The sequence below is a fragment of the Blennius ocellaris genome (assembly GCF_963422515.1).
Source record: "Blennius ocellaris genome assembly, chromosome: 10".
NCBI classification, from domain to species: Eukaryota; Metazoa; Chordata; class Actinopteri; order Blenniiformes; family Blenniidae; genus Blennius; species Blennius ocellaris.
This window is the reverse complement of record NC_137659.1, coordinates 21,428,773-21,452,873: the sequence shown is the minus strand read 5'-3', so window position 1 is coordinate 21,452,873 and position 24,101 is coordinate 21,428,773. Positions and strand designations below refer to the sequence as shown.

At 41.0% G+C, this 24,101-nt stretch overlaps 2 protein-coding genes across 2 annotated transcripts; both read left to right on the top strand.

Annotated features, from left to right (window-relative positions):
- Positions 1 to 4,938: 4,938 nt before the first annotated feature.
- Positions 4,939 to 7,613, top strand: LOC308135698 (uncharacterized protein). The gene is made up of 3 exons (XM_080503788.1): positions 4,939 to 6,073; positions 6,934 to 7,119; positions 7,249 to 7,613. Exons 1-3 carry the CDS (start codon positions 5,221 to 5,223, stop codon positions 7,524 to 7,526), a joined length of 1,317 nt encoding a protein of 438 aa, XP_080359914.1. The 5' UTR covers positions 4,939 to 5,220; the 3' UTR covers positions 7,527 to 7,613.
- A 2,831-nt stretch (positions 7,614 to 10,444) lies between these two features.
- LOC308135549 (uncharacterized protein) lies at positions 10,445 to 23,646 on the top strand (the record flags this gene model as incomplete). The annotated part of the gene is made up of 14 exons (XM_080503598.1): positions 10,445 to 10,654; positions 12,996 to 14,142; positions 14,827 to 14,950; positions 15,601 to 15,716; positions 15,914 to 16,044; positions 16,491 to 16,800; positions 16,898 to 16,995; positions 17,453 to 17,577; positions 17,955 to 18,013; positions 18,207 to 18,337; positions 18,784 to 19,029; positions 19,366 to 19,481; positions 22,628 to 22,946; positions 23,524 to 23,646. 14 exons carry the CDS (start codon positions 10,445 to 10,447, stop codon positions 23,644 to 23,646), a joined length of 3,255 nt encoding a protein of 1,084 aa, XP_080359724.1.
- Positions 23,647 to 24,101: the final 455 nt, after the last annotated feature.

Here is a 24,101-nt window from a genome sequence, read left to right as displayed (position 1 = left end):
TTGTGAATGACATTCATAGAGTCAGACAGTAAAAGGGGAAAGTATATTGTTTTCGCAAATTGTAGAAAAAGTTGTCAAGACACTCGAGTAATGATATCCTATAAGATAAAAACAATACCGGCCCCTGCGGTGCACATCAAAGGAACACACACACACACACACACACACACACACACACACACACACACACACACACACACACACACACACACACACACACACACACACACACACACACACACAGGAGGATACAAATGAATGTCGAACCGCTGTGTTGGGAGATTGATTGACTGACCTCCTCGGGGCAGATAAATGCTGCACTTGATTAATGAACACATGGAATAACTTGTCAGATACTCAGGAGGTGGGGGTCGTCAAAACACCCAGCAGGGGAGTAAATCTACAAATCCATATAATTTTTATTTTCTCCTGCCATGAAGGTCGCAGCATATCTGTGGATGTTGGTCATACATGCATCATTCCCATGGTGGCCAGACGGGAGAGCGACCTGTCACCACCTGCTGTTGTGTCATTCCTATTTGTTCAGGGGCCGTGTGTTTAAACTGGCAGTGGTGACACCCCCCCCCCCCCCCCCACCCCCCCACACACACACACACACACACCGCCCGAGCACATATTTCAGCCACATGTGGCTGCTGTGGACTGAGGCTGCTTCAAGAAACTGTAACTCTCAGGCTTTCCTGTGACCAGGAGGTCGACTTGAACGATGATCTGCCATCATGTATTCCAATGGTAACATCAGTATTTTAACTATCTCCTTCAGCTGAGTCTTCTTCGCCATTGAACTCCTTTATTTCTTGATGCTTTCAGCAAAATTAACAAAGGTCAACTGAAGCAAGAACTACAATATACAAAATAACAGTTGCCAATTTTTGAGCTACAGTTGTTGTATTTGTAAATGACATAGTATTCACCCTCTTTACTTTGGCACAATCTATGCACCCGACAGATGCATTATTCTCAAAATATATTAAAAAAAAACTGAGCCTAAGCTTCAGCATTTTAAAAAGAAAACCACTGCATATACTGCAAACATTTACTCATTAAAATTAGTAGGTCTTGTTTAGTTTACTTTATTTGTGAATAACACTGTTTACTCAAGCAGAAGAAGTCCAAAATAGATATATAGCCAAAGTATGAAGGGGAATTTTTAAAACTAAAAATGGCTGATAAATACAAAAATCTGTGATTTTGATCAGTTTTACAAGATTTTACATGATTTGCAATAGTATAATAGCTGTTTATTCTTACATTAACTGGTATAGATCACATTGCCTTGGAGTTAAAATGTTCAATTTCCATGGAATGGGTGCACTTTAAAAGGTGAATGGTGTTCACATACTCTATGTTTTAATCAAGCTGTTTGCTTTTCATGAGTCAGTGTGATGAGTGATTTACTAGTTCATTTCCCCTCAGGTTACTCAATCAGTTAACATCACTTACTTGGAAGGAAGATGCTCTATATAATCTAGATTTCAGCAGTCCATGAAAGCAATAATGTGTAACTGCAAGACAACAGACAAGAACGCACAATGTGTCACGATATCATCAACCGATAACACCAATAACACTGTCAATACAAACACTCACCAGAGATGGTACTACAGACAATAAACGTTTAAAAGCCACACTCCATAGACTATTAATAATTATTTACACACTCATGAGCTGCAGGACATGCAAAGATGTGCTCCTCCTACTGAAAAACACGCGTTCTTTCAGATGGGAGATAACAGGTAATAGCTGCTTCGCTTCGCAGCTCCATGCAAACACAGGTATGCACACGATGCAGTCATGACACCACAGCACAGCTCACAAGAATAGATGACTAAGCAACTATTCATCCTCAGGCAAATTTGGTGTATGGTGAAAACAGATCAGGAGTAGAAACTGTTTCTTTTCATTTGGACACTTGAAGCCAAAATAGAAAGTATATTATGAAGAAGTCACGTATTTATTATAAATCTACTGTGATGATACCGTGCGAGCAATGAGTGCTATCCCAAGCTTAAAATACTGTATTTATATGACGGTCCATAACTTTCAAAGTTGAAGAGCACCCTCTGCTGGTGAATGTATGAACATGCACGTCTGGACACACGACAGCCTTACGGAAACCACAGGGTTTTTGTGTTTTTTTAAAATCAAATATATCAAATTTGCAGAAAATGTGAATACAACGAATAATATTAGGAGCCTAAATTGAAATTAAAAAAACCTGAAGGTTAAAAACAAATTAACAAAAGAAAAAAAAAAAGAAAAAAGGAGAGGCGCTCATATGGATGCATTTTGCACGGAAATAACCCAATTGTTTAATTGGAAAATTAATATATTATGAACACCAATAATAACTTACCAATCATGTCTTTGGATTGTGAGAACTCTGTGAGAATTCGATAGACTCCACCATGGATCTTCTTGCTGTGAGGCAACAGTGTTAACCACTGCTCCATCATGCTCGCCAATCTCTTAATTTAGTCCTTTTATTTCCAGAGCTACATGTAGCCCAATTTCACCATGACTTGCCCGGGACAGTGAAATAAAAGCGTAAAAGGTCACCAATACAAGAAGCCTTCCACCTGTTTTCAATGTATTTTCTTCTATTGATAAATGAGATGAATACATTAAGAAACATTTAACATTTATGTCATTAAAAAAAACAAAAACCATGTACAAGTGAAAAACGCATTCGTTATACAAGCATACAAGTCTTCCCCACTGCCCTCAGGTCCACAATTGGACACAAAAAGCCACAATTGAAGTTTTTTGTATACATTTCCTGGACGTTACATGGATGTAATATGCGCAAAAGAACCTCTGAGATACCTTAACACCCAACAACAAACTAATATTTGACACCAAATCCTGACTGATCCAGCCCTCAGCGCCATCATACAACACAGTGCTGAATATTAATAATACAGTTTATAGATATTACCTTCAGACAGACGCCGCCACAGACCTGGATCGACTTTTGTTGCTGCTCTTCAGAGTCCCCCAGTTTAATTTTTATTAAGAAATCCGACATTTACGAGGCTTCCCTGTTTGAAATTGAGCGGCTGTCCGATATATAGTGACGTTTAACACTATCGCGCTTCAATGGTGGGGAGAAGAACTGCATGCAGGCCGGCAACTTTCCTGAAGTGATAGTGAAGATTCACCCTCACGCACAAATAAAAAGAAATACAAATGGCTTCATTTTACACATGGTCATGACATAATTGAAAACAAACAAAAAAACTAAAAGGGAATGCATAGGAAAACGCAGCGATTATGACCCTTACGACTAAATTATAAATCCTTTTCAGGAGTCCACGGTATATTTTTTATTTATTTTTTACAGTTTCAGTGTTAACAGCAATAACATGGATTTGCCAAGTACATAAATCAAAAATAACAATGATAACTTTTTTGCTTGGTTGACATCCCGGGCTGAATCTCCTTCTCTCCGGTGTACGCCCTTCGCCAAAACATTCGCACCGGCTCGGGAAGCCCCGCCCACCTCCTGCCTACTGTATGCATTGTTTTCATTCAGCTGCAGCTGCTTGAGTGTGGAGTTATTGCAAAAGTATAAAGTTTACGCTGTCTTGTTAATGTTTTATACTGAGAGTCAGAGGTGGCAGAAATACTCATACAATAAAGCAGAAGCAAAAACACTTGATTAAAACCGACTTTGGTGAAAGTTGAACTTCTTGAGTAAAAGTAAACAAGCTCTGCAACGTACAAGTGTGTGTGTGTGTGTGTGTGTGTGTGTGTGTGTGTGTGTGTGTGTGTGTGTGTGTGTGTGTGTGTGTGTGTGTGTGTGTGTGTGTGTGTGTGCAGCTGCTGGCGAGAATAATAAGGAGTCAAAAGCAGCTGCAACTCAAGGTTATGAGAACTACTTCTGAACAACCAGTTCTTGTATCTCGGGCATCTTCACGCTGCTGTTCCTCGGTTGATCCTGTTCTCACTGCTGTACATGTATTATCTGTTCATTGTTGCAGTGCAAGGTAGCCTGACTCTGTTGTGTTCATTCCTATGATCTCAATTCTACATTTTCCTGACTGAAACCTAACGAAAAGTCGAGAAAAAAAACATTAGAACTTAAAAGACATTAAAAATGCTTGTATGATTGTGAAAAAAAGATGCAGATTTGTGTTGAAAGTGCCACAAAGAAACTCCCTATACGGAATTGTGAACGTGTTACTCTAAAGTGAAGAGGTTGTATTGTTTTCACACTCCTTGTAGTTACTTATTACCTAAAGAGCTGTGAAGCACTTTTGTTTACCCACTTCTCCCTCAACAATAAAACAGATGGTGAGTACAGTGAATGGTAATTACACATGTTGCACACAGGACTTCTGCTTAATGGGACTTTGAGGCAAATGAGGGTAAACGGGCATTCAAACTGCTGTCATTAGGTTGTATGAAGAACAATGAATCTGGACATTTTGGGGGCTCAGTCAAGTGTCTTACACGTTGTTATTAAAGTTGGAAAGTCGAAATAATTGTGGAGTGCAAAGCAACAAATCCGATAGGAATGATCAATAATACCTGTGTTGTTTTTTTTTTTGTATTCTTTATATTTATACTATATATGAGATTAGCTCAGACGTTCTGAATTAAAAATAGGCACATATGGTCATCACAACTCCACACTGTAGAAACAGTGAAAGATAATGGCACAAGAGAATAGACTATAAGTAGATAATCAGATAAACATATATGCAACTATGTAAACATTTCCTGTCATTAAAAAAAAAAAAAAAACAAGAAAATGAAGAGAATTTGGTTCTACGCGTGATTTGGAAGTTTCGTCTGACATTTTCCCAAGTTTGAGCGATTTTTGTAAGTTTGTGAGGAACCGGTGTACGCCCGCCACTAAATCAAGCCTACCCGGCCGTGGATCCGTTTGCCTGCAGCTTCCATGTTTACTGAAGCTGAAACCAGAAGCGCTTCAAGGGAGATTTCTGCTCCTCCACACTTCCTCCTCAGCGTTTCTTCCATGGCTCTCTCCCACACTTCCCACATGGGTGTTGTTCTTGGAGTTGTTCCACCCAGGAGCCCGGTTGGTTGATGGAGCTTCACCCTCCCCCCGGGAGCCACTTGTTTATTCCATGCTGCTGGTCCCGGCGGAGTCTGGGTCGCCATCGCGGACCGGAGCGCAGGAGACCGCGCTGGGGGGGGTGGGTCGGCGGCTCTGGGGAGGTTTGACCCGGGATGTGCTCGGTGGTCGGGTGTGACTCCTGGCGTCGCGGCGTCGAGCGCTTCAGTCTCCCGGAGGACCCGGACAGGAGGATGGAGTGGGTCCAGTTCGTGCTGGACGCGAACGGGCAGCGTCTGAAGGAGTCGTCCTGGACTGAGATCAGCATCTGCGGCGAGCACTTCGCCGAGGACTGCCTGGAGAGCCCCGCCGTCTCAGCCGCCGCCGCCGCCGCCGCCGCCGGGGAGCTGAGGCTCAGTTCCGGCGCCGTGCCGTCCCAGATGGAAGGCAGCACGGAGAAGTGGACCGACGGCGAAGTCCGCGATCTGCTCAGCCTGTACGGCTGCAGGGAGCTCCAGCGGGGAGGCTCCAGGAGGAACCTGAAGCTGTACGCCAGCATCTCGGAGCAGCTGGCGGTGCGCGGCGTCCAGCGCACGGCCAAGCAGTGCCGGGAGAAGATCAAGAAACTCAAGCAGGACTACAAGAAGGTGAAGGACCAGAACATCCGGAGCGGCTACGAGAGGAAGACCAACAAATGGTACGAGGAGATGGACGCCATCCTCGGGCACAGGCCGGAGTACGCGGGCAACCCGGCGGCAGATGCCGCGGCGGCGGCGGAGGCGGCAGCGGCGGCGGCAGATGCCGCGGCGGCGGCGGAGGCGGCAGCGGCGGCAGATGCCGCGGCGGCGGAGGCGGCAGCGGCGGCGGCGGATGCCGCGGCGGCGGCGGAGGCGGCAGCGGCGGCGGCAGATGCCGCGGCGGCGGCGGAGGCGGCAGCGGCGGCAGCGGTGGCGGCAGCGGCAGCCCGGCCGGTGGGAATCCCCGAGCGAGGAGGCCGCGGCTCGGCTACAGCCACAGTAAAGACAGAGGGTCTGTAATCCAGATCGAACTCTCGGTCCACGTGAAGAGTTGTGCACAGGCCCCCTGCTGGGCAGGTGCTGCAAGAACACCCTGGTGGTGGTATTCATCTCTCGATGCATACCACCAAGCCTGGGCTGCAGACGTTTATTGTTTTATCTGGTTGTATATTACAGGATGATATGAATCTTTTTTTTTTTTTTTTTTTTTTTTTAAAGAAGGCAAAGACTGATCTATTTCTGCCACCTCGATGAAGCAATAGATCATTGTTACAAGTTCAATTCCAGTTTTTCATACTTTATCGAGCTAATTTATAAAAAACAAAAACAAAATCTAACTTAGGGATTGGTATGAGGCGGTGGAGTTCACAGGTTCAAATCCTACAGTGGACAGGACACCATTGTGAGTCCAAACCCTTGGACTCACCCAGAACCACATCAGCTCTGCATTGTGAAAATAGGTTGGGTACATGACAAGTGCATGGCGAAGAATTTCCCCATGTGGATTGATTAGTTTAGTTAGTTAGTTAGTTAGTTAGTTCGTTTATGGTACATTTGACATCAGTCTTCATTTGAAAGTTTCTACTATGGTGGTGTTTTGCTTTCGTAAGTTGACTTACGAGGAAAATAGAAAAATATCGCAATACAATTTGTGAAAAAAAAAACACACATTCCTGTCTCCATCTGTACATTTTCAGTTCTCTGATAAGATAAGACAACATCCTTTTGTAGCTCCTTCTGCAGTCAGTTCAGAACCATTTAATAATAATTTTGTAATAATAATTAAATGCTGTGTTAGACACAGTCATTTTTATTGATTGATTTCAGATTTTCAGTGAGATCTAATCTGTTTTTTCTTCTTCTTCTTTGTAGTGACTGCACCAGATGGGTCAGAGGAAGGGATTTTAAACGAAGCACCTTCGGCCAGCAGCACGTACACAGATTGTTCGACTCCCAGCTCTCCGTCGACCTGCACGTGTCCTTCTTGCCCTTCGACCAGCAGCTCCAAGCCATCAACCAGCAACACAAGCCATCCCTCGTCTCCATTACCAAGACCAGGTGGGAGCAAATCTAGTGTACATTTGGAGCAAAGTCATGTCGTGCATTTATGTCTGTTTGCTGAACGTCGCGTAACCAAAAACACAACTGAAAAATGACGTCAACTGTTCCCCATCCTATTTTTGTTAGCGCGCAAGAGAAAGATGGAGGAGTCAGGCCTGCAGCGTTTGGTGAAGCAGCTGCTACAAAAAGATGAGGAGGACCGCCGGGCCAGCCAGAAAACCATGAACCAACTGCTTGCGATGCTCAGGGAGCAGAATGCCAGAGAAGCAGAAGAGCGCGAGCGGCAACGGGCAGAGGCAGCGGAAGAAAGACGCAGACAGGACGCATTTCATAAGTTACTCGGCATGTTGCTCCTTAGATTGACAGAAGCAACGCAGCAACCCACACACCCTACATTGGACTGACGGCTTTCGTTCTGCAGTTCTTCTGTACAGAGAAAAATGTGGGATACATGTATATAATTTTGTTTAAAAATAAAGACATAGAAATTACTTCTCAGTTGAGTATATTTTAGTATATTTGAGTCATCTTCTGATGGTGCATTAAAATGGGAATGGCAGTCATATTTCAAACCAATACATTCTCGGAATCACTTTTTAATCAAAAGAGACACATTTATCTGCATTTGCTACTCCAGTTCTAGCAACAGGATCCCTTGAACAGATTAACAACCGTTTTTAAGATGGAGATTGATAAACCAACACTACAAAGATGTGTAATACTCATGTACACAGCCTATGATGACTCGTATCATTTCCATCCGATGAAAGTGTGTCACCAGGTTTGAATTCATCACCTCAGAGGCAGGTAATTGGTAATTGTCAGCTTTCTATCAACACAACTCTTGAGGAAAATAACTTAATATGACAAGTGAAATAAACAAATAAGTAATATCAAACTGACATCCAGTAAAGATGTGATTATGTAAAGAAAGCAACAGACTAGTAATAATCATGCTATAATAAGTGTCAAAACTAATTTTGAATAATGTAACCAATAATATGAGTCAGGGAGCCATTTAAATTAATTAATTAATTATTATTATTATTATTATTATTATTATTATAAGGCTGTTCATCACAATTACAGATCATGTTACTCGGGACTGAGCTCTTCAGGGTTTCCGCAGATTCATATATATTGAGATAGTAAATACATGAAAAAGTGAAGGTTGAAAAAGTTAAGATTATGTCTGTCTGTCTGTCTGTCTGTCTGTCTGTCTGTATGTATGTATGTCAGGAAAATCTATGCAGAGAAAAAAGGAACAGAAACAACAGAGTTAAAGATGAAGTTTTATTTTTACTTGCTGCAAGAACTGATACATGTGGTGAGTACAAGATCAAGTGGGGAACAGCAGAGAGAATCAGATTTTTTCTGAAGTAAGGTTGGGCGTGCCCCAGATACACAAAGTATTTGTTCAGTGGTCGTTTTCATAACTTTGATTTGCAGCGGCATTTGTCTCCCTATTGTCACCAGCAGCTGTGTGATCTTAAGACTATAGAGATGCAGAGCAGTTTGTTGTACTATCTTTGTGCTGCAGCTCATCTAAGCAAAGCAAACATGTTCCCACCAATGTACAAAACAGATTTGCATCCAATGATAGTGTAAAACTGCTTATAGATTGGATTAGACTATTCATCCCACATGAGGAAATTTGGTTTTATATTTAAATGTATTACATGGTATTATTTTATGTATCATTTTGTGCAATTCTTTGGAGGCTTCTGCTGGGGTAGATTTTAGGCACATGGACACAGTTTGTTCAATTCAAACAATTATAAATGAGAGGTAATAACGCATAGATGTCAGACAGAATATTCACCAAGGCGTCGGTCACATGACCAAAAATCATGAATAGAAACATAGAAATAAATAGATAAAAGTTAAAAGCAAGTGCCATGATCCTTGCATGAATATGTCAAGTTTTAAGGTCTGTTGCAGATGATTACAGTCATTTGAGAAATTTGTAAACTGATATTGGGAAATGAGAAGTAAACAAAGAAGGCAAGGCTTTCGATATGACCAGAATGATGAATCTAGTTTTGTGTTGTAAATATTGAGACGGGACTGTAGATAGAGAGGAGTTCTCCTTACAATTAAATAACTGTTGACCTGGACATTGACGTTTTAATATCTCCATCACACGCAATCCTGTTTCATGTTACCTTTACAATTTGTCCTATGTATACAATTTGTGTACTTTTTTACATTTTGCATTTATATGCTTACATCATGTGAACAATTTTTCTACATTTTACACTTTATGTTGATGCACAAAGAGAGCAGCGCCTGTAATTTCGTTATACTAGCCTGTATATGACATCTAATAACAACAAAGTCCTTCATTGTGTTAAAGTTTAAAACACTACTTTCTTGTGTGATGGAATTATACATGTTTACAGTGTGGAATAATGTGATGCCGAATTACCAGTTCACAATTTGGCAACAATCTTCTTTTTGGATTGTGCTGAGGTAGATTGGGGTTCATAGACAATTTTGTCATTTGAAACTATTTTAAATGAAAGGTAACAGATCACAGTCAAAACACCATAGGGGAAACCACTTTCATTTCCAGTGCTACACCCTACAGTGGGTATTTTTTTTTCTTAAATAATTTTAAAACATTATACAGTTCCAGACAGACATGCCTTCATAAAAAAAAAAAAAAAAAAAAAAAAAATCATGTACCTGTTTTAATTAATTAATTTGTATCTAATATTTGTTTTTATACTATTTTCGTACAAAATTTGATCTCCTTCCTATTTTGTCTGCTGCTCGAAGAAGTCTGATTTCAACCAACAAAGTTTCATTGTTTAATGCAAAGTTTTCTGATTTCACTTGTCTTCCACGTTTTGGCATTGATTTCTTCAGTGACAAGTTCAACCAGATGTCGATTGGATGGTCTCCTCTTTTCTTACATTCTCATTCTCCCAAAAACACTGTCTGTGGTGTTTATTCTTATTTATAAAGTTATAAAGCCTGCTATTACAAAGATCTGATCAATGCTGTACTTCATTGTTGTTACGGCGCACGGAGATGACGTCGACATTGTGCTCATACGTCATCACGGACCTCCCATTTGTCTCAAGGAGCAAATGTTAATTTTTGTCAGTATTACGCTAAAATATCTACACGAATTCCTGATGCTTCTTAAAGTTGTTCCCCAGAAATCCAGCAAATTCGATTCCACGTAGTTTCTCTCTAAAGAGAGAGCAAGAAAAGAGAGCACAAGCTGCATATAGTCTATGTTGTCAGATATCAGGGAGCCACTGAGAGGTTTTAAATCAACCCAAGTCAGAAGGAGGGACACGGTTGTATCGGCATGTGCTCGGTGGCAGGATGTGATTCGTTTCGTCGCAGTGCCAAGCTGTTCAAACTCCCGGAAGACCCGGAGAAGAGACTGGAGTGGGTCCAATTTGTGTTGGAAGTCAACGGGCAGCGCCTGAAAGAGTCATCCTGGACTGAGATCAGTATCTGCTGTGAACATTTCAAAGAGGACTGTTTTGAAAACGTCAACACAGAGACTGTGAGGGTACAGCTGAGGTCTGTAGCTGTCCCATCACTCCGTCCTAAAACAGAGACACATGGACCTGAGGTGCTTCAGGTGAGGCAGATATTAACTGTTGCCTCTTATATTCCAGTGAAATTCAAAGGTTGTGGTTTATTATCTATCTATCTATCTATCTATCTATCTATCTATCTATCTATCTATCTATCTATCTATCTATCTATCTATCTATCTATCTATCTATCTATCTATCTATCTATCTATCTATCTATCTATCTATCTATCTATCTTAGTGTTGCAGTACTCGAGAGTGGTCTCAAGATAACAATATCAAGGTCTTGATCTTACTTGCGTGGATGTTGTGTGTGTTTCTTCTGTGATTGGATGAATAATTTGAACAAAATAAGATATATGTTAGGCAAGCATCAGTGTTGTATTTTCCTGGATTTAAAGGCGGTTTTGATGCTTTGCACAGGAGTCTCAGGAAGCCACTGAACCTGCTTCTCACTCTGAACCAGAAACCTGTGAAAGTGGCAGTTCACAGTTTAAGTCAGAAACAAATGACAAGGCCATTGGTAAGAAGTTTTGATTTGTTTTCTTCCAATCACAAAAAAACATAAATCAAGTAAACATTTGCTCAAATATTTTCTGCTCATGTTGGTGATATACTTGATGTCATTGCAGTTCCAGAAAGTACAGAGTTGGACAACATATCTGACTATGGTCAGATGTTACAGAAAATTGTCAACATTGAGATGATCAAAGAAAAGTAAGTGACATTTAGAGTCAGCTCCCTGTGGTTGTTTGCATTTTTAAAACTGTGATTTAACTGTGTTTATTTTCAACTTTCCAGAGTAACACTTCTTCGGATGAAAGGGGAATATGTAGTGAATGAAAACCAACTCCTCCAATTGTTTAGCAGCAAGTGTCCAAGCTGCGGTTCAAAAATAAAGGTTGAAAGGGTCGTCCATGGCGTGGTCATCGTCTTGAACCAGCAGTGCCTTCAGTGTGACTACAAGAACCAGTGGCACAGTCAGCTTAATGATCACATCTCAGCTGCTCAACAGGTAAAATAACAAGATTTATTCCGGATCAACCATTGTATTCACATATCTCCCTGGACAGATCAGCAGTCTATTAGAGAGCAAACACAGAGATAATGATATATCTAGAGCCACAGCCAATTTCAACATCAATTAACTGGGAGAACAGGGACGCATACCCAGAGAGGACATGCAAAGTCAACATTGAAAAGCCTCACATTCAATAGCGTACCCCTTTTTAATATCATTATGACATGTTTTATTTAAAATTCCGAAGTGGATGAACATGTTTACATTTATATATTGATTCTCGTCATTCAAAATTACAACTATGAAATATATGTTAAAGCAAGTTACACATACTGTAAAAAATAACCATCACAATTATGCTGAAAGTCATAAACAAAACCTACACTACAATATTTTTTATTTATGATTCGTTGTGGTTAAAGTATTATCCCGAGGCATTCATTTGTTGATTAATTAACAAATACAATGTTTATTTCTACATTCACCTCATTAGACAAGATTGATGCACAAACTATACATTGTTGTGGCTACAAAAAAGAGATGACTATGTTTACTATGGGGAGAAAAAAAAATGTTGCGGTGACGGCAAGAATATATCCTATCATATTATCTATCTTTGTTCATGTACCATGGTCAAAATCTTTTACTTTAGTTATTCTTTTTTGCACAACTTTTCAGTTTAATTTAACCTGCTATTGATTTTTGTTTTGTTTTTCATGATTCCACATTAAACAGATGCTGCACTCTTTGGGAATATTCCCATGAAGTCTGTGTTGATGCAGACAGTGATGAAGCCACTGCGACTTTACACCTGTGGGTTTTAAACGGCACTTAATGCCTCATTTACGCACAAATGTAGGGAAAGGGTACAAGGAATGGATTACATTTTGGCCCAGGAGGCAAAAACATACGGCCTCATTTCTGCTTCCATGTTTCATTGTGGAGTAAAGATGTCAATGATGTTGACAGTGATATCTTTTATTGTGAAGAGACAGGAAGTCTGACATCCAACCTAGATTAGGAAATATATTTATTTGAGTGTTGTTGACTTCAGTCACCATGAAGGAAGGAATAATTATTATTAATAATTATTATATATTAATATAAATATTAATAATAATTTATTCCCGCTGGTTTTGGAAATAAAACAGCAGGAAGAGGAAGTTGTAGACCACAGGAGTACAACGACCCTTCTGGAAAGTAGCATCATGGAAGTTCAGGTGAATTAGGACACAAATATTTGTGTTTAAACTGACAATGTTTTTTTTGTGGTTTTTTTCCATTCTTCTCAGAGTGTTTCACCAGATCACACCAACAGCAGCAACACGGGCGTCAGTGAGATCGTCGCAGTCATGGATGAGGAGAGCGAGTCCTTGAAAGAAGCAGACGCGCCGCGTGGCCCCGGTGACGCAGACTCATCCGATGGCGACTGGCATCCGGCGGAAAACGAAACCGAGAGCACGGACGAAAACAATGGACACGATGTTCCTCAGCACAAACACAGCCAACTCTGCTCGGATTGCGGGAAATTCTTTCACAGGCAACACAATCACACCTGTGAGCACAAAGCCAAGCCTTTTTCCTGCAACATCTGCGGCAAGAGGTGCGTCAGCGAGGTTTCCCTGAACTGCCACAGCCGGATCCACGATGTGAACTATGAGCACCACTGCAAATACTGCCACGTCACATTCAAGACGAAGGTGGACAAAGTAGCACACGAGCAGATCCACCTCACTCAAGGAAAGCCCTATAAATGTCCCGACTGCTCAAAGCGGTTTGCCACAAGTCGGCAGCGTGCGGACCACCTGGAGGAGCACAGGGGCCCCATTCAGTTAAAATGTCACATCTGTGGAATCCAGTTCGCACGAGGCTGCTCCCTGCAGAGACATTTGGTCGTGCACACGGGGGAAAAGCCCTTCAAGTGTCCCGAGTGCCAGCGTGGCTTCAACCAGGCGAGCCACCTAAAGTCCCACATGCGCCTGCACACGGGGGAGAGGCCGTACAAGTGTGAGCACTGCGACAAAAGCTTCAATCATAACGTGAGCTTGAAGAGTCACCTCAAAAGCTACCACTCGTCAGGCCCCGCACCCAAACGGAAGAAAAGGGTCTTGAAAGAAAGTGACATGGGTGATGCTCGGCATGATAAAAACAGGACAGAAGAGGACTCGGGGTTTGGTGATCGGGGGCACGAGACAGAACAGGAAGTGCAAACTGAGACGGTGTATGGATCTCAGAAGAAAAGAGGCTTGCGTAGATCCTTAGGAAGGGCTAACAGTAACACAGCAGAGGAAGTGCAAAGTTCAAAAAAGAATACTGCCCAAGTAAAAAGGCGCAAGTCAAAGAACAAATGTTATGGTGAGAAAGAGCTGCCTGAAAGTGACGCATCCGTTGACTCAGTGGAGGAGGAGGAAGACGAGAAGAGCAAGAAAGTAACGCCAGGTGTGAGGAGATCCAGAGGAAGAACAAACACTTCAGACTGTGACTCTGATTTTGACCCAGCAGAAATGAAGAAAACAAAACGCAAATGTCGGCAAACTCATAACGGCTCAAAGAGGCAGAGGGGAGGGAAAAGAAAAAATGAAGTCACTGAAAATATTTAAAGTGGACCTGATATAGAAATGTCATCGATTTGAAGTCTTGTGTCACACAAAGTAGGGCTTTTTCCTATTAGGTACTGCATCTGAGTGGATGAAAATGTGGCCTTATCCTTGAAGTCATGTTTCTTTACTGCTGAGAATGATTGAGCCTGCTGAATGTTCTGAAAAAAATATTTTGTTGCACAAAAATCTGAGAGTATATTTCTGTTAAAGAGCCACGTTTTTATTACCGTGTTTGCTGGGTTGTTGGTGAATGTGATCAACAGTGTAAAGCACTTTGGGTACTGCTCAAGTGGTGGAAAAGTGAAAACCATGAATAAATTATTTAATAAATGACTGTTGAACAATGCAATGTGCTTTTGGGGACTGCAGTGGAAAATTATTGTATAAGTGAAATCCATCTACCGTTTAATACAACATAACATTGTTATAATGACTGTTAAAAGTTATGACGCATATTGACACAATTTTGTTGTTTTTTTTCCAAATGGTTTCTCCCCGTTTGCAAGACAATCAATTGAAATAGCGATTTTTGTCCAAACGGGTCCTGTCGTCCGTGGATGGCCGAGAGTGCCTAAGAACGGATTTTGTTTCCGGGGGGACAATATTTCCTGCCGGACCATTGCAATAGCGGGAGAGCTCAATGGAAGGTAAGTACAGTAAGACGCTGCTGCTGCTGCTGAGTTGTTGTTTTCACAAATCATTATTTGTTACCCTGTTGAAATTGTCATGGCGTTATGTATGTGCTCAGCAGTAAATATTAAAGTTTGTACTTCAGCACGGAACGCCAAAGTCATAACCATATTAGATAATACACTGACGTTTGGGAGAAAGAACAATACTTGAGATCATTATTTCAAAGTGGTAATTGCTTCCAAACTGAGACATTTTGTCAATAAAAGTGACTGCAGGTGCTTCAGTTACCTAAATAAGACATAAAAAACACTACCTTCATTCAGCATTACCTTGCCCTTACCGTCACTAACAGTTCAGCATGTCGTGTGACGATAAACAACCAGATTTCTGGATTCTGGAGTTCTTTTTCTCCCAGTAATAATTTAAAGAGTTACTCAGAAGCGATGGGCCAAAGTTCATTCAACTGAATTACTTACGTTGACCACGAAGTAGTAAAAGATGTAGAGCACAGTAGTAAACAACACTTTAGTTTTATCATTATACACTCCCAGCGGCGATGTATATTTCCCCTCTTCCCATCCTGTAATATGCCAATTGTATATGAAGGAGGTTCCACCATGCTGAGTGCTTGCTTAATGATATATGTTTCTCTTTATTTACACAGTAAAATGTTCTGTCCCTTTTGTGGATTCACCCTGCGTTCACTGCATGCATCGTGCAGTTCGTGTGGAAAGGACATCAAATTCTTGCTCCATGTTGATGAGCCTGGCACAAGTGGAGGTAATTTTTGAAAAACAAAAAAGAATTGCACAGCTATCTATTCATCTGAAGATGACTTTTTTTTTTTTTTTTTAAAGTAAGACCATAGAGTAATATTTTATAAATATAGTGTATATAAATTAATCTGAATCTGACTGGAATACTGGATGTCTAAACGGGATTATCTGTGCTCTTTGTCCTCATGACTTTTAATTTAGACCCCGAAGAAGAAAGCACAGACGCTGCAGGGAAATGTGCAGTGAAGACATACCAAACGTTCCGTAGATTAAAAGAGGACAGACGGTCATGCTCCAAAAAGAAAAAGGCACAAGGGCGAGGCAGCGTAAAGGTAACCTGTCTTTACCGATGTATAAATGACCTCAATCATTTTGTTGACTTCAATATGTCGCTATTTGCATGTGTGTATGTTTGTCTTGTCTCTGTCTCTCCACCAAGGAGAATGGATGGTTGAGTCTGAGAGTCAGTGTTATTTATTGTTTTTGGTTGATATAGGTTTTATTTATTTAGGATATTAAAATGTCTTTTTCACACTCCAATAACACATTTTAAATATTCTTGAGAAATAAAACTTTCTTGCCTGTGAAAGGGTACACTCGTATTATTATGCTATTTTATCACAATGTTAGTAGAAAATTGTCTTAAAACAACATTGACAATATAAATAACAACATTTGTTATTGTGACAGGCCGACCTAGTTATAGTTCATTCTGTCATTTATTTGCACGGTGTCAGCGAACCTGTTAACACTCGCCTTCATCTTTGTTCTTCTTTAGATTTCAGTTGCTCTCATGGAACTGAAGCATGGAGTGCTAAAACCTGTCCGAGGAACAGTTCTCCAGCTCGTTGTCACACCAGAGATGGATGCAAAGCAGTTGCACAAAGTTGCTGGACAAAAAATTAAAGACTTCAATCCATATTGGGAAATGGATCCCTACTTTCTTCTCTACCCTGATGGTACAGAGATAATTAATATACCGGGGACAGAAACGCCCTTCACTGTGAAAAGCTATAAGAAGGCAGTGAGAAAGGAGTACCAGCGCATTACAGTGTACATTTGTATTGCTGCTGATTTTCTTGGCTCCTGTAAGTGACTCTGAAACAAAAATACCAAACGATTGGAGCTTTCTTGCATTCATTTGTCACTCTATGGCCTTAATATGTCTGATCTTATGTCTCACAGCCCAGGAACCAAACTCACATTCAGCCCAGTGTGATTCAGACCGAGAGGGAGTCATTACAAGCAGAAGTCCTGCAGAAATCATTTCAGCTGATACAGTGGTGAGTGCAACATTTTCATTTGGTAAATTTGTAGGTTATTCATGAATACTGAACAAAATAATAATAATTGCAATACAAACTCCTATTTTTAAATAGCTGGGGGCATAACGTCATATTTTTTAAAATGTGCATAAACATTTTGTTTTGTTGACATAAAGGCTTTAAAGCTGTAGGCATGTTCAGACCGCCGTGCACTTCCTTTGTGGTTTCACTTCAATTGTAGCCTTTGCAGTTGCATTGAACCTTCTTGGCCACTTTACAGCCCAGATATTTCCGATTCCATTTATCTTTTATTAGCTCTTGTTACAGAAGAGAAATATAAAGAGGTGAACTTTGTACAGCTTAGAGAGTATTTACAATGTCATTCATTCCAAAGCATGTTACTAAGATTTCTCCAGGACACCCATGACTGCAATATGTGACCTCATTTCTGGATGTCTGTGTATGTGTGTTCCAGATTCAGAAAGGAGTGCAATGTAAAGTTCCCAGTCCCGCTGTGGAAAGAGAGGCAGGAGGAACAGAGAAGAGGCAGCCAGACGAGGACCAGAGTTCACCAGAAAGTGTTTCCAGGAGTCCAGCTAGGTGAGGAGCCATTCTGGGGAAAATCTTTTTTTTTTTTTTTTTTAATCTGTTTTAATGGTGTTTTCATCATTTATGCTTTTATTCTATGTAAGGTGACCTTGGCTGACTTGAAAGGCGACCCCCCAAATACAATGTCGTAAAAGAAGCAGAGCACACTTTACACTCCCCATTTTGTTAAGTCAGCATTGATGTATACTTCCCTGTCTTACCTTTCATGTTAGCCCAAGTAGCTCTGATCTGGTAATTATACATCTAGGAAGGTCCACCACGTCGAGTGCTTGCTTAATGATACACATTTTTTATTTTATTTATTTACACTGGGAAATGTTCTGTCCCTTTTGTGGATTCACCCTGCGTTCATTGCGTGCATTTTGCAGTTCGTGTGGAAAGGACATCAAATTCTTGCTCCATGTTGATGAGCCTGGCAAAAGCAGAGGTATTTAAAAAAGAAAGAAATTCACAGCTATTTATTCATTTAAAGATTACTTTATTTCTTTCTCAATAAGACTAGAGTCCATAGACTACACTATATAAATATAGACTGGAATAATGGAATCTGAATCTGACTGGAATACTGGATGTCTAAACGGGATTATCTGTGCTCTTTGTCCTCATGACTTTTAATTTAGACCCCGAAGAAGAAAGCACAGACGCTGCAGGGAAACGTGCAGTGAAGACATACCAAACGTTCCGTAGATTAAAAGAGGACAGACGGTCATGCTCCAAAAAGAAAAAGGCACAAGGGAGAGGCAGCGTAAAGGTAACCTGTCTTTACCGATGTATAACTGACCTCAATCATTTTGCTGACTTCAATATGTCGCTATTTGCATGTGTGTATGTTTGTCTTGTCTCTGTCTCTCCACCAAGGAGAATGGATGGTTGAGTCTGAGAGTCAGTGTTATTTATTGCTTTTGGTTGATATAGGTTTTATTTATTTAGGATATTAAAATGTCTTTTTCACACTCCAATAACACATTTTAAATATTCTTGAGAAATAAAACTTTCTTGCCTGTGAAAGGGTACACTCGTATTATTATGCTATTTTATCACAATATTAGTAGAAAATTGTCTTAAAACAACATTGACAATATAAATAACAACATTTGTTATTGTGACAGGCCGACCTAGTTATAGTTCATTCTGTCATTTATTTGCACGGTGTCAGCGAACCTGTTAACACTCGCCTTCATCTTTGTTCTTCTTTAGATTTCAGTTGCTCTCATGGAACTGAAGCATGGAGTGCTAAAACCTGTCCGAGGAACAGTTCTCCAGCTTGTTGTCACACCAGAGATGGATGCAAAGCAGTTGCACAAAGTTGCTGGACAAAAAATTAAAGACTTCAATCCATATTGGGAAATGGATCCCTACTTTCTTCTCTACCCTGATGGTACAGAGATAATTAATATACCGGGGACAGAAACGCCCTTCACTGTGAAAAGCTATAAGAAGGCAGTGAGAAAGGCGTACCAGCGCATTACAGTGTACATTTGTATTGCTGCTGATTTTCTTGGCTCCTGTAAGTGACTCTGAAACAAAAATACCAAACGATTGGAGCTTTCTTGCATTCATTTGTCGCTCTATGGCCTTAATATGTCTGATCTTATGTCTCACAGCCCAGGAACCAAACTCACATTCAGCCCAGTGTGATTCAGACCGAGAGGGAGTCATTACAAGCAGAAGTCCTGCAGAAATCATTTCAGCTGATACAGTGGTGAGTGCAACATTTTCATTTGGTAAATTTGTAGGTTATTCGTATCATTACTGGATGTCTGTGCGTGTGTGATTTAGATGGGAGAGCGATGTAAAGTTTTCCGTCCCATTATTGAAAGAGCGGCAGGAGGAACAGAGAAGACGGAGCCAGAGGACCCCAGTGAATGGGAAGGTGTTTCCAGGAGTCCAGTCAGGTAAGGGGCCATTTTTGAGAAAAAAATTAATTTTAAAATCTATTTTTATGATGTCTTGATCTTTTTTGCTAATATTCTATATGTAAGGTGAACTTGGGTGACTTGAAAGGTGACTCCAAATACAATGTACCTGTATAAAAATATCTAGGAGCTTAGACTCTGATATAATGGAGTTGATGTTCTCTGAGAAGCACTGAAACAAACATCCTTATGAAAGCTGTATTGTATTCTGAAGTATGCACAGATGTTTCTCTATTCCCTGGCTACAAACTAGCGAAATACTCCCTTCCCCAAGGAAAGCCTTATCTGGTGGGAGTGGAATGCTGTTTGTCTGAATATCAAGGTGAACTGTCTGTGGTTTCTGAAACTCAGAAGCTCTATTGTGAGTGAGTGCTTCCAGCCCCTCCCTCCTCTGCTGCGGTCAGACGCTCTGAGGGAGACTCATCTGTGACTCTGTTTTTGGTGTTTATTTAAAAAGTGGCATCAGCAAGAGAAAAAATGCACAACTGTGTGTGTGTGTGTGTGTGTGTGTGTGTGTGTGTGTGCGTGTGTGCGTGCGTGCGTGTGGGTGTATATAGTTATATATATATATATATATATATATATATATATATATATATATATATATATATATATATATATATATATATATATATATATATATATATATGGTTATATATAGTTTTATATATATATGTGGTTATATATAGTTATAGTTTTATATATATATATATATATATATATATATATGGTTATATATAGTTATAGTTATATATAGTTCACGGCCCACCGGAAGAGGTTGCACAAACCGGAAGCGACTGTTTAAAAGCCGGAAGTGATCGCGTTCACCCGGGAGTATGAGTGAGCCATATGTCCTGTGGTGGAGTTTGAAGCCGCGGTTGCTTGAATCTGTCTACAGCAATCTTTGTTGTCCCTCTTCCATGCAAAGGCAGTGTCTGTGAGTAGTATGGACTCGTAGTTTTCAGGTTGTTTGTTTCCAGGTAGTGAAACAGCGTTTGTGTTGAATGGACGATATCGTCGCTACTTTCGGCTCATATGCTCTGAAAACAAACGCACGTTTGTCGCTGTGTATGAGAGAAACAAAACACTCGTTAGGTAAACGGTCCGATTGAGAAGGAATATGAGCCACGAGAAAGTTTATTTCAAGCGGTACAGAGGCAAAATAGTGATGGAAGTGAGTGGGATCCGTCATGCACTTAATTGAGGGTTAATGATGAAATACATTTTAAAAAGTGTCTCAAGTTGACATAACAGCTTATTTAAAGATTATTTACTCAAATAATAGCATTGTACTTTATAGTCAGGTTATTTCTGCCTATTCTAATAGGCATTCTACATATTGTATGTAGCAAATAGCATGTTTTCTTGTCAATTTGTATATTCATATATGTGTTTTAAGTATTTTGTGTCACAACAGCATAATGCAAACTTTGTTTTTTGTCAATGAGCAAGCAGGCAACCTGTGAGGACAGTCACTCATGCTTGCTATTGTAAATTTTGCCTTGTATTGTGTCTTAGCTTTTTCATTCAGCATTTCAAAGTAGCTGTATGTCGTGTCTGGCCACAAGCCAACACCAATAAACAAGTACAGAAATGACATTGGAATCGGAAAAAGCAGGGGCGATTCACTTTGGTTTAATATTATTATTATTGTTGATTTTATGAGGCTGTAATAAACTCCTCTCTACTGGCAAGTATGAAATGTACAAATGTATGCATGTGTTCTCCCAAAAGGCAACTTGAGGTTAGTATAAGGACAGAAAAGGAAGCAGTACAAACTATTTTTGTTCAATTTGGACAAGGTGGGGGTCTGCATGATGTCATCATCTCATAATACACTTGTTATATGTTTAAAACCTCAATCACTTTTTTAATCCCTGGGGAAATTCTTTAAAGGACCCATATTATAATAAATCAACTTTTCTGTGCTTTAAACATCATAAAAGTGCTGTTGAGTTCACAGTGATCTTTCTCTGTTCTAACTGGTGGGGGAGCTCAACACCTTGATTTAATTTGATGACCTGTCACAGAGCTGGAGAAGCCCCGCCTCCAGGAAGATTGACATGCCCATGAATGTGCCAAGGAGCACACTCAGCCTCTTCTCAGTCGATGCTCGCTTCACATTGAACGCTGCTGTTTTTGTTGCTGTCGATAGCTGTTTTCGCCATCATGTCCACTTGGAGAAAATGTGTTTTCGGGTGCAAGTTTGTGTCCACACTATTTGGCTTGCCGAAAGAGGAAGCACAGCGGCGAACGTGGCTGGACTTTTTTCTCGCGGACCTGCCTCAGAAATCCGCAAAGAATCTGTTTGTTTGCGAGCAACACTTCACCAAAGACTGCTTCCAGAACTACGGGTACTTTGAAACTGGACTTACTCAGAAGCTCATCTTGAAACCTGCTGCTATTCCCACAATAAAAGACGCTAACGAGGCGCCGAGAGGAGGAGGAGGAGGCTGTGAGCTGGGCTGCAGTCTCCGTGAGGGCGGAGGAGGCGGAGGAGCTGAGAACCACCCGTTTCATGAGAGGTGACATCAGCTCAATCCAAGAAATAGCTATAATTTCACAAGTTTTGAGTGTTGTATACTGTATCACCCAGATTATTATCCCACATGAAGCATAGGATGGACTGTGAAACTATAGCGAAATATGGGCCCTTTAATAACGCAGCACAAACAGCAGTTTTGCATTGAATCGGCCCCATCCCTTCTCTCCCTACGTGGGTTTGTTTTCACCGAGTGACCGACTCTGGTCCAAAGGGAAGTGACGACACAGTGATGTCCAGATTCACCTAATAAGTAACCAGATAAGTTTCATGGACCTGAGTCTGTGTCATGCAGTGTCTTGGGGAAATGTTGTGCTGCTTGAAAAGATAGCCCCCCAGACGGATCAGGCTTGGTGTGAGCCGTACACACACACACACACACACACACACACACACACACACACACACGGTCAAGCTTGTTGTTAATGAATGCCTTGCTCATTCTACATAGTTCAGGCTCACATGGAACTGCAGAATACATTTATCCAGTTGTATTCTCTTTCATAATTTTGAGACAATGTGGTTTGTAAATGAAAATCTTCTATGTTCCATTCACATTTTATTGCTGTCTGACCATCTTTAGGGACGTAGAGATGAAAGCGGAAACGGGGATGTGCTCGGTGGTCGGTTGTGACTCGCATCGTCGGAACGTGCAGCGGTTGAAGTTACCGGAGGACCCGGAGAAGAGACTTCAGTGGGTCCAGTTTGTTTTGGAAGTCAACGGGCAGCAGCTGAAAGAATCGTCCTGGACCGACGTCACCATCTGCAGCGAACACTTCACAGGGGACTGTTTCATGAACACGAGCCGGGCGGCTGGCACGGTGCAGCTCAGACCCGGTGCCGTTCCATCACTGTGCATCAAGTCTGAGGCAGGCCAACCTGCGAAGAGCCCTGAGCATGTGGTGAGTCTGCCGTGACCCACTTCCCTCCCGTCTGCATCAGACCACTGAGATTCCCAAAATCCCACACGTGCGACTACATTTATCATCATTTCATCCCATCTCTCGACATGAAACCTGCTAACAAACCTGTTTTTCGTCAATCTAAATGAAATTTCTAAATAGAATTGCAGTTACTTGATATGTTGATTGTATCTTCGTTTGCAAAAAGGTTGATGGTCGTAATATAGATGAATAGCACTATATATATTCGATTGCAACATGCATGTCATCAGACCACTGAGATTCCCAAAATCCCACACGTGCAACTACATTTATCATCATTTCATCCCATCTCTCGACATAAAACCTGCTTTTTTATGTGGCTGTAACTGCAGTTTACATGATCTCTCGTCAAGACCAGACTTGAAGCAGACCATATATACAGATGTAGTTTTTTAATATTAGTCATTTAATTCTATCTCAGTTCAGAAAACTTGATTTGCCTTATAAACGGGACATGCTTTGGTAGCACTATAAGATAGAAATAAATGTTTCTGTGTGCACTTCCTCCTAAGGTTGTGGTGAACTTCTTTTGTAGGAGCCTGCTGAGACCTCAACTGTTGCTGAGACTCCGTGTGGCGACTTCAAAATTGAAAATGCAGCTTCCTGCTCTGGAACATCACAAGATCCTCCAGCAGGCAAGAAAGTTTACATAGTTTAGAAATGAAAAGGTTTTCACAACGCCTTTGGGGCTTTTCCACTAACACTTACTCAGCTTGACTCGGTTTTAAGGCTTTTCCATTGCGTGTTATTTACCTGGCGCCAGTTACTTATCAAGCACCCACGCGATCACGGTTCCACGCGAGCCGAGCCGAAGACGTGACGTCGGCAGAAGGCAGGTCACGACTTGGCCGGAGCGCGACGACACTAGTTTAATCAGGAGAACAGCTCATTCATAAGAGTCAACTACCATGCTAAGAACACAATCGCAACAAGACAAACGGAACAGAAATGGATCCACAGAAAAATCAACCTTTGGGAGCAAAGAGGAGGTTCTACGATATTGTCATGGAAAACAAGCGAAGCGGAGTCAAGTCGAGTAGCTCTAAGAACTGTGTAATGGGAAAGCAGTATAAGTCGTCTACATGTGAATCAAGGAACTAGTTTGTGTGTAAC

Coding starts and splice junctions, on each gene's coding strand:
- LOC308135698 (XM_080503788.1), top strand. CDS start 5,221: ATGTGCTCGGTGGTCGGGTGTGACTCCTGGCGTCGCGGCGTCGAGCGC. Junction 6,074..6,933: donor AGCCACAGTAAAGACAGAGG/GTCTGTAATCCA, acceptor TCTTCTTTGTAG/TGACTGCACCAGATGGGTCA. Junction 7,120..7,248: donor GTCTCCATTACCAAGACCAG/GTGGGAGCAAAT, acceptor TATTTTTGTTAG/CGCGCAAGAGAAAGATGGAG.